Genomic DNA, 14,206 nt, shown 5'->3' on the forward strand with positions numbered 1-14,206 from the left:
TTGATATTTTTTGATTTCTTTGTCATTTTTCAAGGCAATTTTTTTAAGCTTCGTTGCTTTTCAGCATCATCCGTTTTTGAAACAATAGTGTAAACAATATTGTTATTAGCAGTTTTCATGGGGATCTCGCTTCCTGGCTTATCCAACGAGACCGGAACAGCCTGATTATTAACAAGCTGCTCAACAATGATGTTGGAGAAACAAGGCAGTACCGGCGTCCAAGGCTTTGGGCCAGCACTCGTACATTCACCAAAGCCTTTGACTGGAGAAGTGGCCATGTCTGCCAGTCTCACCTTGTCTGATTGCTTACTTTGGGCAGCTAATAGCACACTCGGTAATTGAATAGTATCAAATTTAGCTTGCCAAGCAAGAACAGTATTAAGTTGGTCATTTTGCGCTTTTATTTTATCATTTAACGTGTCAAAAAGTTTGACCAGTGTGTTCATGGTGGTTTGCATGGCTTCAAAGGACATGATCACTACTTTAGACAAACCTTCATTCTCTTGCTGATTTTGTATGTCATTTTGTTTGCGTGGGGTGGGGACTAAGAAAGACGATGAGGTCACAGCTTGATTCCGATAGGTGATTTCAGAAATGTTTGGCGAGAAGGATAATTTTTCCAACATGGCACGATTTGACAGATCACTGTGTGAATCGACCATGTCCATAGCCAAGGGATCAACTATGTGTGGAACAGGGTGAGAGACTGATTGATCGCCTATAACAACACTTGCATAAGCCACTGATTCCCCTCTAAGTACAGTACTGTCAGACAAGGATATATTACATGCAGTAATTTCTATGACATCTTGATCTTCATGCAAGGCAGCAGGTCTTGCTATGTCTGATAGGCTAGTAGAAACAAGATTTCCGACTATTGTTTCGTTGTCCGTCACTAGGACAGCAGGATTGTTAGGTACATCAATGGGGGCCGAGGAAGGGTAGAAAGTTCTAATATCTGTTAGGTTGCGTGCAGAATCATTATTTATCCCGCGCTTCTTGCGGCCAAGCATTGCTTTAGGGGTTGAGCAAGACGGCGTTATATTGCTAGCTGCATTGTTTGTGTCACTTGTCATTTCCTCTGTGTTTTCTGTTGTGTGTGCTGTCATCCATACATTTAGAAGCGGGGGCATATTAGTTCTTAAGGTATATATGTGCCGCATCTTTTAGATGTTACAAAGGACACTAAGAACAAAGTAACTAGGCAGAGATCAAGAATAACCTTTTTTAGAGAAGATTCATAAAATAACAAACTGACCATAAATCATTGAGACAAACAACGCTAACCTCAACAGTTTAATCCGAATCACCTATGCCTCCACCGGCCCGTGCCGTGCACCGCGAACAGCAAACAGTACTTTCGTGGTACTTCCACGGTGCGCGCGTTACTGCGCAGGTCCGGGGGTATTTGTAGGCACAGCCCGAGGCTCTGGGGACGGAGCAACTGGGTCCAGGCAGCCTGGGAGTGGAGAGGAAAAATGTTCAAGTACCGAGACTAACGCCCATGAAACAAAGCGAAAGCACACAAAAGGGAGTTAGGAAGGGAAGGGGGAGGAGGTTCCAAAAGCACCCGGAGGGTGGGGGAGAGAGGGGAGAGGAGAGAAGGGAAGGGGGGTTCCAAAAGCACACCGGACCAGACTCCGAGTCCCAAATAAGGTCTCAAACAAAGTCACCAGTAGAGTTTCTTCTTACTTTTTCTTAAAGCGACAGCTGCCAAATGGTGTAGCTGAAAATGAAGTCCTCCCAGAGCTGTCACGCTGCTCACACAATAGGGCAGACTTGCTGGGACTTCACAGTTTACAATCCACAGAGTTCCTGGATAGCAAAGTTAACACAGCAAACAGTACTTTCGTGGTACATCCGCGGTACGCGCGCAAGTGCGCAGGTCCGGGGGTATTTGTAGGCACAGCCCGAAGCTCTGGGGGCAGAGCAACCGGGTCCAGGCAGCTTTTCCTTAAAGCGACAGCTGCCAAATGGTGTAGCTGAAAATGAAGTCCTCCCAGAGCTGTCACGCTACTCGCACAATAGGGCAGACTTGCTGGGACTTCACAATTTACAATCCACAGAGTTCCTGGATACCAAAGTTAACACAGCAAACAGTACTTTCGTGGTACTTCCGCAGTGCCTTTTATGCCTTTTGTTGATTGTTCCCCCCCCCCCGGAGAACACAGAAAGATTGGTCATGGGATCCAGTGGGGAAGGTTAGCCAATGGGCAGAAAAGGGGTAGGATGAAAAGAGACCTAGGAGGCAGAAAGCTATGTGTTGTTCGGGTGAGGTGGAGGAGGTTGAGGCAGACTAAGAGACCAGGTGGCGGAAAGACAGTGCAGAGGAGTGTGGATGAGGATTGTTCAGTGTATTTGCAAGCTGAGGTCTTGACTGGTGAGAGAAAGTGGAACTGGAAGTGAATGAGCGAGTGTGTGGGTGGAGTGGAAGGGGAGAGTAGGGAGTGAGCGAGAAAGTGACTGAGAGAGTAAAAGGAAGGGTGACTGAAAGAGAGCATGAAATTAGTAGTAGTGGCATGGAGAGGGGAGAATAGTAGTGTTGTGGAGAGGGGAGTGGTAGTGGCAGGGAGAGGGGAGAGTAGCTGTGGTTTGGAGAGGGAAAAGTAGTAGTGGGTTGAAGAGGGGAGTGTAGAAGTGGTATGGAGAGGAGAGAGTAGTAGCGTTTGGAGAGGGGAGAGTACTAGTCAACGGGGGAAATGAACTAGTAGTGATCTTTCTTCTTCCACCATCTGGGAGGAACATTGGGTATACGACGAACCTGACCAGTCCCTGGTGGCTCACTTCCCCTACCCTTAAAATGTGACCTCATCACACCCAAACCTCAACCCATTTTCTGTCCACCTCCAAACACTTTCTAATCTGATTTTCTTTGACATTCTTGACTACAGGGTAATTTGTCATAAACCTGCCAGTGTTGTTAGCATGGAGGGCCAAGTGGGACAAGCCTGCACTTGACATCTGATGGAAACACCTGTACATGTGAGGCTGTATATTACTTCTGATGATTCTACCTGACACATCAGGCTTTACCTCACATACAACGGTAGTACTTGACCAATTGAGACTGCACTTGACTTTTCCAAACAGCGCTTGGGCATCTGAAGCCTCACGTTGCATATGAGTAAAATACACAGCATATGAGGATTTACCTGACATAAAATGACAGTAACTATATTACAGCTTTTTCTGGGTATGTGAGGCTGCGTTTATTGTAGTATGACTATGCTTGGCACATGAGGTTTCAAGTGGTCGGAGATGGAAGTAACTGGCCATATGCAGCTGTACAGACATAATAAAGAACTGCTACTGGCCTGTTACAGTTCTACTGGGTGTGCCCCTGGCATTTCATGCAGCAGCAATGCCATATTGTGGCAGCACCATAGGTAATATATGGTTGGAAATAAAAATTGCCTTTTGTACTATTTGTTATTATATTAATATTACACTTATTAGAGGTGTTTAATATTACAATGTGTGATGTCATTGAGGCCTATGATATAACTTCCTGAGCTAACAAACAATGTGTGGTTAGCGGGAACCACTTATACCATCAAATTCAAAAAAAGGTTTTGATCGGATATGAACAATGTTCAGGCGCAACTCCCTATTAATCACTGGCATAGTAAAACTCTATCTTAAACAGGGGCTGGGAATGGCTATCTTTCTATTATGTCATCAGGGTCAAAAGGCATGTGATGACACTTCCTGTGATATCATCAAGCTTGTGATGTGACTTCTGCTACCCTTGGCATTTTGGTGAATTGACATCACTGAAGGGGAAGCCTGCAAGTGAATGGTGCAAGGCCCTGGATCAGGCTAGGAAGAGGAAGCTGTTTCACTCCTTACCTATGAGAGGTCCTGGGGAATAGTGGTGAACGAGTGGCAGAAGAAAAGTCCAGACTGTAATGCCTGAATGAGCCTTTTCAGGCAAAGTTGTTTATTTTGGTTCTTTCGACTAGATGAGGAATGGATATTTGAGAGTAGGTTTTGGGAACTCTTATTTGGCCAATGCTTGGAAAATGTATGTTACACAGCATAGATAACCTTTTGCCATTTATCAAAAAAACATTGATTAGTAAAATACAAATTTCATATATGCAACAAATAATATAAAAATGGTCTTTTACCGTTATTGATGACATAGACAGTTTTTCACCATCATTAATCTTACATTTCAAATCAGATTCATCACTTTACTTGGATTCCCTAATATCCCCAAATATCTTTAGCAGTAGTTTTATCAATGCTATTGTCAAGACGATATGGTCTCCCCTAAGTAATTCGTCCCACCATTCTTCCATTGTCCGGGAGCCATATTTTGTAATAAATTCAGTTAATAACGTGATTCTTGCAGCTCTCATGGCTCTCATGGCTGAACATTATAGTACCAAATGTTTCAAGGTTTCATATGAATCTTCTTCTTTACAGAATATGCACGAGGTCAGAGATTCGCTTTGTTTCCCCCTGCTCAATACTTCTGTCGTCGGAAATAGGTTTTAACCGAAATCTAAGAAACTGGTCCCTGAAGTACCAGTTTGGAAATTTCACTAGATATTTTGGCTGACTATTCAGCTTTCTTAATTCCTGAATTGGCTTCCCGTACAGTTCGGATTTCTGGGGTTGTTGTTGGGTAATGATCCAATCTTGCATATACAATTTTGTTTTAACCCTATATGGGTTCTCCCGTAGGCTTTGATCTGTTTCATCTAGCTGATTCAAGATTCTTTGGCAGACTTCTTGCCATTCTGATAGTGTTCAATCTTTGTTGGCTCCAAGGCCACCACGTTGAGTGGCGTCCATGCACTTTCTGTACAGACTTAGAGATTTCCATACCACTATAGTGCTTATTGCTGTCAGGCCCAACTGGGGTACTTTTTGGTAATCAGAGCACTCTCTTGCAGAATTGTCCTTCGATCTTTGCCCAATTTTCTCCACCGAATGTAAAGGAGGTTTCTGCCCCATAGGTAAGTATGGGAAGGGCCTTCATACGGTAAACGGTTATTAATGGTAACATTGAAAATCCACAAAATTTCTTCAGCAGTATTCTTCCCTGGCTTACCAGGTTAAAGGCTTTAGCTCTTAGTTGTTCGACTCTTGGCAGATCTCTTTTGTTTGTTTGTGTTCAAACACACACCCAGGTATATTAAACATTTCACCTCAGGGATTTTTTTATCCTTGTAGAACCCACGTTTTCCCTTTCCTGGGCTGCCTCTTGATGCCTGGTTGAAAAGGTCATGATCTGTGATTTTGGCAGGTTTATTTTTAGATTGTTCAACTCCACGTATTTCTGAAAAGCGTCCAGTTGCGTTTGTAGTCCTAGTGGAGTCTGATCCAGCAGGACCACATCGTCTGCGTACAGAAGCCGCTGTATTGTTACAATGCCGATCTTAGGCGGAAAACATCTGATGTCTTGAAAGGCTGTTTCTAAATCTGCAATAAACAGTTTAAACAGTTCCGGCGCCAACAAACACCCCTGTTTGAGGCCTTTGTTAGTTTGAATTTCTTTCATTAACAACCCTGTTCAGTCTAACCTCACTTGCAATGATGTTGCGGCGTGTAGATCTAGCATCCCCAGTTTGTCTATTTGGCCCACAGTTTTGGCCGGCTGATGGTATCAAATGCGTATGAGAGGTCTATGAAAGCCAAATAGACATATTTCTCTGTGCTCCTTTCTGTTTGGGCCTTTAAGATGTTTATAAGAAACATGTTCAATGAGGTTCCCACACCCTTTACAAAGCCTGATTGACATTCATCTTGTCGATTCCTTTACATATTCCAGTTTGCCAAAGCTTTGAGTATGAGTGAGGGAAATACCTTTCCTGCAACGACCAATAACGCTATTGGTCGGTAGTTGCCCAGATCCAAAAAGGGACCTTTCTTATATATCGGCACGATCACAGTCTTTTTCCATGATGTTGGTACTGCTTTGATTTTCATTATGTATTCAAATAAATACATTAGAAATTTTGACCCTTGGTCAGGATCTTCTTTAAGTAGGGCATTTGTCATCCCGTCGGGACCCAGAGCTCTCGAGTTCTTTAAATTCAGTATGACATCTTTTACCGACTCCAAGTTGAAATGTAAGTCTTCCCATCGGTAACTGCTCTTTTCTTGCTTCCGTTGTTCCAAGATGTTATTATCAAAAAACGTTGAGAAATGTGATGTCCACCGCAATGCCAAAACAAGATTGGCCATCAAGGCTTTCTGGGGCACGTCCAATTCGTTATTCATAGACCGTGGGGGTCATTCCGACCCTGGCGGTAGGGGGTTAATGGCACCGGTAAGGATGCTGGTGCCGTTAACCCCCTACCGCCACATTCCGAGGTGCCTTAGCGGGTCCCACCAGGAAAGGCTGGTCTGACCAGCCGTCCTTAGCGGGACCCGTGAAGGGACTATGGAGCTAATAACGGGCCCGCAATTTGCGGGTCTGTTATTAGCTCCTTCCCCAATCCCATTGAGCCCTATGGGGGCTCAAATGGGAATGGGGAATGGTTTTCTGAATGGGGACTTACCCACAAATTATTTTCCATTCCGATCAAGACAGTGATTAAAAAATGTGCATCCATCCATTTTGCTCTAAGACCACTGATCAAACCCATTATCTGTTCAGGAAAGTTGTTCAATTCCTGTCTTTTGGGGTTCCAGTATAAATTTACAAGAATTAGGACTTTTTCCGACCTTGGTGGGCTATCAATAAACCAGACATGGGTCTGCCTTTCATGCCTTTAATAGCTGGATTCAAAGGAACCGTATAGCCATCCAATAATGGTGGTTTTCTCAACCACGTTTCCTGAAGATAAATTCAATTATATTTTCTTGAAAAAAGATCTTCTTTTGAAAACATATGGACAAACCCTGAGTATTCCAGCTTGCAATCAACCTTTTGACGTTATCAGTGGATCTTTGGCGTTATGGTTTCCCCATTTTTTCAGCCAGAAAATTCGCTAGCCATTTCCAGTTGTCTCCAGTTCCACATTATAATTTAAAACATTAAGGTGTGGCACACACTAGAGAGACCCAGCTTTACATGGCCCCTTCCTTGGCAGTTTTTATAGCGATTCCTCATTGTTTCTAGAGAAACCCTTAATACCAGAATGTGTTTGGTCCAACTCCCTCTTACTGAAATTGAGAATAAACATCTGTTTCTCCTTTAAACAAATGTGCTAATTGTGTCTTGCTTTGCCGTCCACATCACCACAAGCTTCATAGGTATTGAGTGAATGTAAGATTTTCCTTGGAAGTACGACAAAGCTGCATGGCCAACTGTCACAAAACATCTGCTAGACTGCAGTGAACAGAACTCCCTCCACTATGAGAAACAATCCGGCTTTCGCCCAGGTAGAAGCACAGTCTACCCTGTTTGACACATCTGAATGGGGTACTTTGGAACTTAGAGAACAAACCATCAATCCTATCATGCTTCTGGACTGACCAGTCACTGTTAACACAGAGGACCATGATATCCTGCTGTCTCGACTTCACTACAGAATGGGAATAAACGGCTCAGCCTTGAACTGGTTTTCCCAAACTGCACAAGTGAAACATGGGCCTTTTTTGGTGCATGTGGATCAGAATACAAGGTGTCCATAGGCCATACCTATGGAATTGCCTCTTTGCATAAGGACCAGGAATATGGTGTGTAAGTAACTCATGGTGCCAACATTAAAGACAGACACAAGTGATCACAGTTCAAGGGTGTTTATTAAACAGTAAAGTGGGTGATATAAACGCCTAATGTAAACCTAAATCTAAGATAGGAGCAAGCCCCAACCATCAAATCATAATAAAGCAGTCCTAGTGGCATCTTATCAAATAAAAAGGGCCTACACTAAAAAAAACGATTGCCAATCCTTACAACTAAGTTACAAAATAGTGTGGGATAATGTTCTCAAGAAAAGAAAGAAGTGTTCACCATATGATAAGTCAGTATGGTATGGCTGGGTCTCCCTTCCCCACGTTTTTAGCACGGGACAAGGTAGGACTTTTGAGCACAGCACACTCCTGGGCCTCGCCAGCACGAGGCTACAGTTCATTTCAACAATGCCAGGACCTTCCGGGGCCAAGTGTCTTTACTGCAAAAATTACTTACCTTAGAAGGCCTGCTGCAGTAAAACAATAAACAATCTTTTCACGTTGGGTGACTGCTCTTCGCCTCTTGGATCCCCCTTAGCTGGGCTCTCATCCTTCTTGCAACGTAAGCCTCCCTCAATCGGGTTCACTATGGCCTTTCACTCAAAATGTATCACTTAACAGTTTTAATGTCCTTTTCACCAACTATCCATTGTGGACTTGTCATCACAATGTTCTTGGGTATATCCCTGGGGACTCTTAATTCACAGGCATCCCTCGGTCGGGTTCACATTTGCCAGCATTGTAGACATCCCTCAGCCGGGTTCACATGTGTCGTCACAATGTCTCTTAGGTTCTTCTCTTTATTTATGCTCGGGCCTTAGCCACCAGTCAGGCTTTCCTTAAAGCCCCCAGCCAGGCTTCCCTTAGTTCTGTTCCTCTTTGATTTTCGGGTGTGTCCCTTGTTACCCTGATTTGCAGGCATTGGGTTTACATTCGCCAGTTTCACATGTCAATCCGTTTTCTCTCATGTGTCAAAGACTTTCGAGTGTACGAGGGGTTTTTCTCGACCCTAATAGGACCACGTTGACACTTTACACTAGTCTCCCCTAAGGCCTCTTCGTCTTCATGGTCTCAACCAACAACACAACCCCAAACAGGCTTCAGTCAGCGTTCTTTCAAATGAGCGCCCCGCAACGCCTGACCACTCTGTTTCTGAACCTTTTGATAGGGTTCCTTTAAAGTTCAATTACACAAGTTCTTTGTTCAACAAGGTTGTCACCTGCAACCTTGGGTCCAGCACAGGTCGGTTTCACTATCTGTCTGCTCCTGACTCACCGACTGTGCTGAACTGTTGGAGTTTCTTGTCTCGGGAGTCAAGGACAGCACCGTGGTGGCAAGTGCTTCTCCTCGCATTGACTATCAGCATGGGAGGGCCCTGTGTGCCGTTGACACCTGTCACACCACACGCCAGCTGGACTTCCCGGTCTTATGATTTCTCTTTCTGAGACTTTGCGGGTCTGAGATGAAAACGGCAAGGGCAAATTCCTCCTTGTCGTCACTCCAGGTCTCTCCGCCTTTCTCCTCCACTTGGACTGCCGGTCCAGAAAAGCTGCTTCCTCGTGCGTTCGGCCTTGCTCGAAGTGTGCTTTCGTGCTCACCTTTTTTCCCTGTGGGGAAGAGAAAAGGCATTCTGGTGGGCGTAGTTATTGTCAATTGCCTGAGTCTGCCTGACCCTTGTGTTGGGGCATGTCAGGTTAACGGCTCAGGTGTTAGTCTGTTGTCTGTTACAGTGCAGGAAAGGGTTTGTGTTGGAAAAGTGGGAATGGGGGGTTTAGAACTATCCTATGGGGTAGGATAGAGAAATGGTTTTACAGGGAAAGGGGTACCGTGTCTCACCCGTTGGTGTCCCACTTCCACTTCCTGAGGAACCCAGATCCAAGTTTCCTCCCGCACTGGTCCACCCCCAGGAACTGGTTCCAATAGCGATGGACGTGTCCTGGCCACTTGGATAACAGATCCCCGGGGATTAGTGGCTGAGGCACCTTCAGGCTTCTCACAGGTGCTGCGGCTGTTTTTATTTCTTGCTGGTGTGTGACCTCAAAGTATTCCCACATGGAAGAGCACATATTTCCCATTGATAGAGACCCGGTGACACTTGTAGGCATTTGTGCAGGAGTTCATGGTGTGCTGGTTGTGGTAATGGTGGCTGTATGAGTTGTATGTTGTGGGGCTGTCGGTGAGGATGGAGTTGTCATATTATATAGAAGTGTAAGTGAATATTGTTATTATTTAAATGTCGGTAACTGTAAGTGTAGTTTTGTTGGTTGGAGTAATGATTATAATGTTGGTAGTGTGAGAAACCAAAGGCTGTCTCACCTGCTAGTCACCGGGAATCTCTCTCGCAGGTGGCCAGGGCACGGCCATCGTCTTTGGATCCAGACCCTGGGGGTGGACCAGTGAGGGAGGATCACCAGGGTAAGGGATCTTCGGGGAGTGGGGATGAAGCAACAGATGTTGAGACGCGGTATTCCACACTTTCCCATAACCATACCCCATCCTATTTTTTAGGATGTGCCAATGTCCCAACCCCATCCCTTTTCTACACAAGCAGTGGGCCGAGTAAGAGGGTGACTGAGAGTAAAGAGGCTAACCCTTAAAAATGCCACTGGACATGTTCCGCTAATTGGTTCAGGCAAAGTCAGGCACTTGACTTTAATCACATACATCTGATAGCCATTAGCTCTCCCCACAGGGATAAAAGGCAGAATTTTCCCCTTCCCTCTGCCCTGCACTTGCACGATCGCAATATCACCATCCCTCTGCCCTGCACTTGCACGATCTCAATATCACCAGGCCTAGTAAGATCGTTGTCTTGTCCTCCCTTTGTTCCCCTCCCTTGCCTCATCGCGCCTTGAAACACTTCTGTATAGGCGCGCTATGAATGTCATATATCATAACTTAGAGACACACTCTGAGCAAGTTGGAACACTAGAAGGAGTAGATCTTCCGGAGCGAAGGTGAAACTACTGGAGCAGGACGACCGATCGAGTGATTAGAGCAAAGGATAGAGAGACCCTGAAGTTCCCTGCAGGAGGTTGTTGCCTCCAGGAAGCCGCAAAAGAGACGCAGTGAAAGCCAAATCGCAGACAAGAAGAAACCGGCATTGTGTTTCAAGGATGCCAGCGACCCTCCCGGGTGAACGATAGAGTTGGGGAGGTCAGGCCAAGCCTGTGTTATTAACCTGACTCTTTAATCAAAGCCGCAGAGACAAGAAAGGAAAGCGCACAACCGCTGAGTTAATGAAATACATCAAAGGCCAGTTTGTGTTAATGAAGGATTGAACCCACAACAGTGTATCTCACAAGTGAAGGTAGAGCACTTGCTGATGAGATGCGAAAGAAAACTACCCAGTGATGAACTTTTTAGTGGCTGATAACTGAGAAGCCAGTGATACAGAAAGTGGAGTGGTCTGGTGAAAGGAAGTAGCCCACTCATAAGTCTGCGCGAAATGTGAAATGTTTTGTTTTAATGCGTAATGGTCAACATTAACCCCGGCAAAAGGGGAAGTGGAAAGGTGAATGCTTGAAGAAAAATATTTCTTTGAACTTATGTGCTTATAGTGCTGAACTACCAAGACCAAGAGGCACTGGGGCAAATAACATAAGAGTGTGAGCTGAAGAGAACGTTGAAGAGGTCCTCCGTAGGTCTATAGTAAAAGCCTCACACATTCAAAAGTGTTTGACATCAGGAAAAGGTCCGAGCCCGACCGAGGGAGACCAGAAGTGTGATAAGTTAGGGGAAGGGAGCAACTAACAAATGTGAATTAAGCTTGGGGACGGGAACCCCTGCAAGTGCTGTGATTGCGAGGTCCGAGCCCGGTTGAGGGAGATCTGCGTTGAATCAGGTACTTGTTGATTGAGAGGTCCGAGCCCGGCTGAGGGAGACCTATGTGAACTGTTAAAGCTTTGAGAGGTCTGGGCTGACAGAAGGAGACTTAGGTGAACTATTTGTTGAGCTGTGAAAGAACTTTTGGAACGCTGGAATAAGTGACTTTAACATGGAAGCCCAGACGGGCCTCGATCCATGTTTTGAACTGCTTTTGTTTTGAGAACTTGAGCCAGAGTGTGTCATCCTGTCTACGAGGGCCGCCTTACTCCGTGCTGTCCAACATGGGGAGGAGAGCTGATCCTTTATGTTTTAACACTGATTTTCCTTTGCATACATATTTCCTTATACACACTTTTTGGTATAAGAGATAGGGCAGGCATTAGGTTTTGTTAGAATAGGCCATTTTGATTTGACAAAGACTGACTAGGACTATGTTTTCTTTATTATTTGATGGTAGAGACTACTCCCATCATAGCTATAGGGCAAAGCAGGAATTTTTCCAAAACCCGAAAATTGAAAAAAGGTTTTGAACTTGTAGCTCTTGTGTCAGTGTCATACTTGTGATACCAGTAGTCATAGTGAGTGTAGTGTGAGCAGTAGTCATCATAGTAGTTATTGTTGGTAGGAATGTGTGTGTTTGCTGTGTGTGGCATAGTGTCTGTGTTTGCATGAATTTATGTGTGATGGGGGATGCTGGTGAAGGCACCCTTGACCAAAGACCCTTTCAAGTACAGATATAGATGAAAGGCAATAGTAAATGGTAAGGATGTATTTTAGTTGCTTGTTTAAGCATTTTGTTTTTAGTTTTGGGTTTGTGTTAAAATAATTGATTGGACTTACCAGATTCACAATGCACCACAGATGTGGACTCCACTGTGGCGTGCTGCCTCATAACCTTAGGAGCTGGGTGGTTTTCAGTGATGCAGTCACTCCGAAGAATATCTGAAGGTGAATCTGTAAGGATACAGTTAAATGTTATTTACTATTTTTATTGTTTGGGTGCAGTGTGAGCGAGTGCTAGGGAGGTGACTACATAAATTACCTATCATCAAGTATTAAGCATTTGTGGTGGGATGTTTCAGTGTGTTTTGGATGGGCTATGCAATTGTGACATAGGTCTTTTAAAATTGCTCATTTGTGCATCCAATTTGGTTATGTAATGCTGTGAGTCATGGGAAGGTGGATCTATGGAGGATCTATGGATTCCCTGTCATTAGCTAATAGGTGTCTGATATTATAGCCCTGTATACCGGTGGTGTTTTGCATGCATGAGTGTGATGGTGTGGTATTTTGTGCAAGTGATCTTTTAGCTTGAGGTTTGTTTACAATAAGGTCAATGTATGAACTTTGGGCAATAGCCTTCTAGCCCTGGCCATACACCTGCATTTGAAATACCAGTTTCATTGTCGATACCTGAATACGGAAGTAAGGGAGGGATCAAGTCAAGGCCGCTAAGTAATCCCTGCCTGACATCAATTAGGAACTCCAGACTCAGTGACAGACTCCAATCATTACATCATGATAAGGGAACCTATACCAATGCTGCAACCTCAAGCCATCCCTGTCCGACTCCAGACAGAAATAGGAGACTCAGAGTCAGACTCCTAACTCCACCGAACACACCCAACGCTAATCTGTCATCAGTTATCCCCATAAAAGGTACCATGGCACCCATGAAAGTCACATCTAGAAATACTGCCAACCACAATAAGTCACCAAAACAACATAAATAAAGTACCATCCAAACTCAAGTCGGACACAGACTATTAAGGGCGGGCTAATCAATGCCAGATCGCTGGTAGCGCATGCGATAGACATTGCCGATCTAATCATTACCGATAACCTAGACTTCCTTGCCATCACAGAGTCCTGGCTGCATGCTGCAGCAGGACCGTCAATCCTACTCGCTGTGCCAGACAATTACACAATTGTAAGAGAGGACAGAGTAGACGCCAGAGACGGCGGAATCACCATCATAGCCAAATCAAACCTAGACCTTAGACTAGCCACTTCGCATAAACTCTCATCTTGCGAACTATTGACTGCAAAAATACCAACTGACAACTCCCATACCATAACAATCCAGCTAGTATACAGACCCCCCGGGCCCATAGGCACCTTCGAGGATGATCTGATGCTACTAATGACAAACAATGTCAAAACATCATCCCAAATCCTAGTACTGGAGGATTTCAATCTGGGACTGAACGACCCTGATGACCCCCAAGCACTAATAATTGCCAACACAATGACAGAACAAGGCTTTAACCTAAAAGTTACCCAACCTACCCACAACAAAGGCAGGACCCTTGATTGGCCATCCTGCCGCCTGTGATCCCTATGGTAAATGCATGAGAGGATATAATTGACCCCAACAAACTAGTAGAGATATACAACTCATCTATGACCAAAGCTCTGGATATCATCGCCCCCCTCAAATTGTGCAAAGGTAAACCAAGAGCGCACTTAAACTCTTGGTTCACCCCTGAATTAAAAAAACTGCGGACGGAAAAAAGAAAGCTAGAGTCTATCTGGAAGATCTGCCCTTCTGCAGAGAACAAAAATAATCTAAGGAATATATCTGCTAAATACAAGGAAGAAATACTGAGCACTAAATGTGAATCATACAATGAATTAATCAACCGGCCCAGCTCTGGCACCAAAGAGCTATTTGTGATCCTTAAAGAGACGGAGACGCCTATTTCTCCAGTGGATACATGTGTAAAGGACCAACTCTGGTGCA

At 44.6% G+C, this 14,206-nt stretch overlaps 1 protein-coding gene across 8 annotated transcripts in view; it reads right to left on the reverse strand.

The window, feature by feature from the left end:
• Positions 1-14,206, reverse strand: part of MAGIX (MAGI family member, X-linked) — a 916,967-nt gene that overhangs the window by 618,099 nt on the left and 284,662 nt on the right. For 7 of the 8 annotated variants that reach the window (XM_069645279.1, XM_069645280.1, XM_069645277.1 and 4 more), the window contains one exon: positions 12,304-12,417. The exons of the other annotated variant lie outside the window; for it this stretch is intronic. In XM_069645279.1, the coding sequence (XP_069501380.1) occupies positions 12,304-12,417 (114 nt within the window). The remainder of the gene's footprint in view (positions 1-12,303; positions 12,418-14,206) is intronic. 8 annotated transcript variants of the gene reach the window in all.

The sequence above is a fragment of the Ambystoma mexicanum genome, chromosome 2p, assembly GCF_040938575.1.
Source record: "Ambystoma mexicanum isolate Mex_15411 chromosome 2p, UKY_AmexF1_1, whole genome shotgun sequence".
Classification (NCBI taxonomy): domain Eukaryota; kingdom Metazoa; phylum Chordata; class Amphibia; order Caudata; family Ambystomatidae; genus Ambystoma; species Ambystoma mexicanum.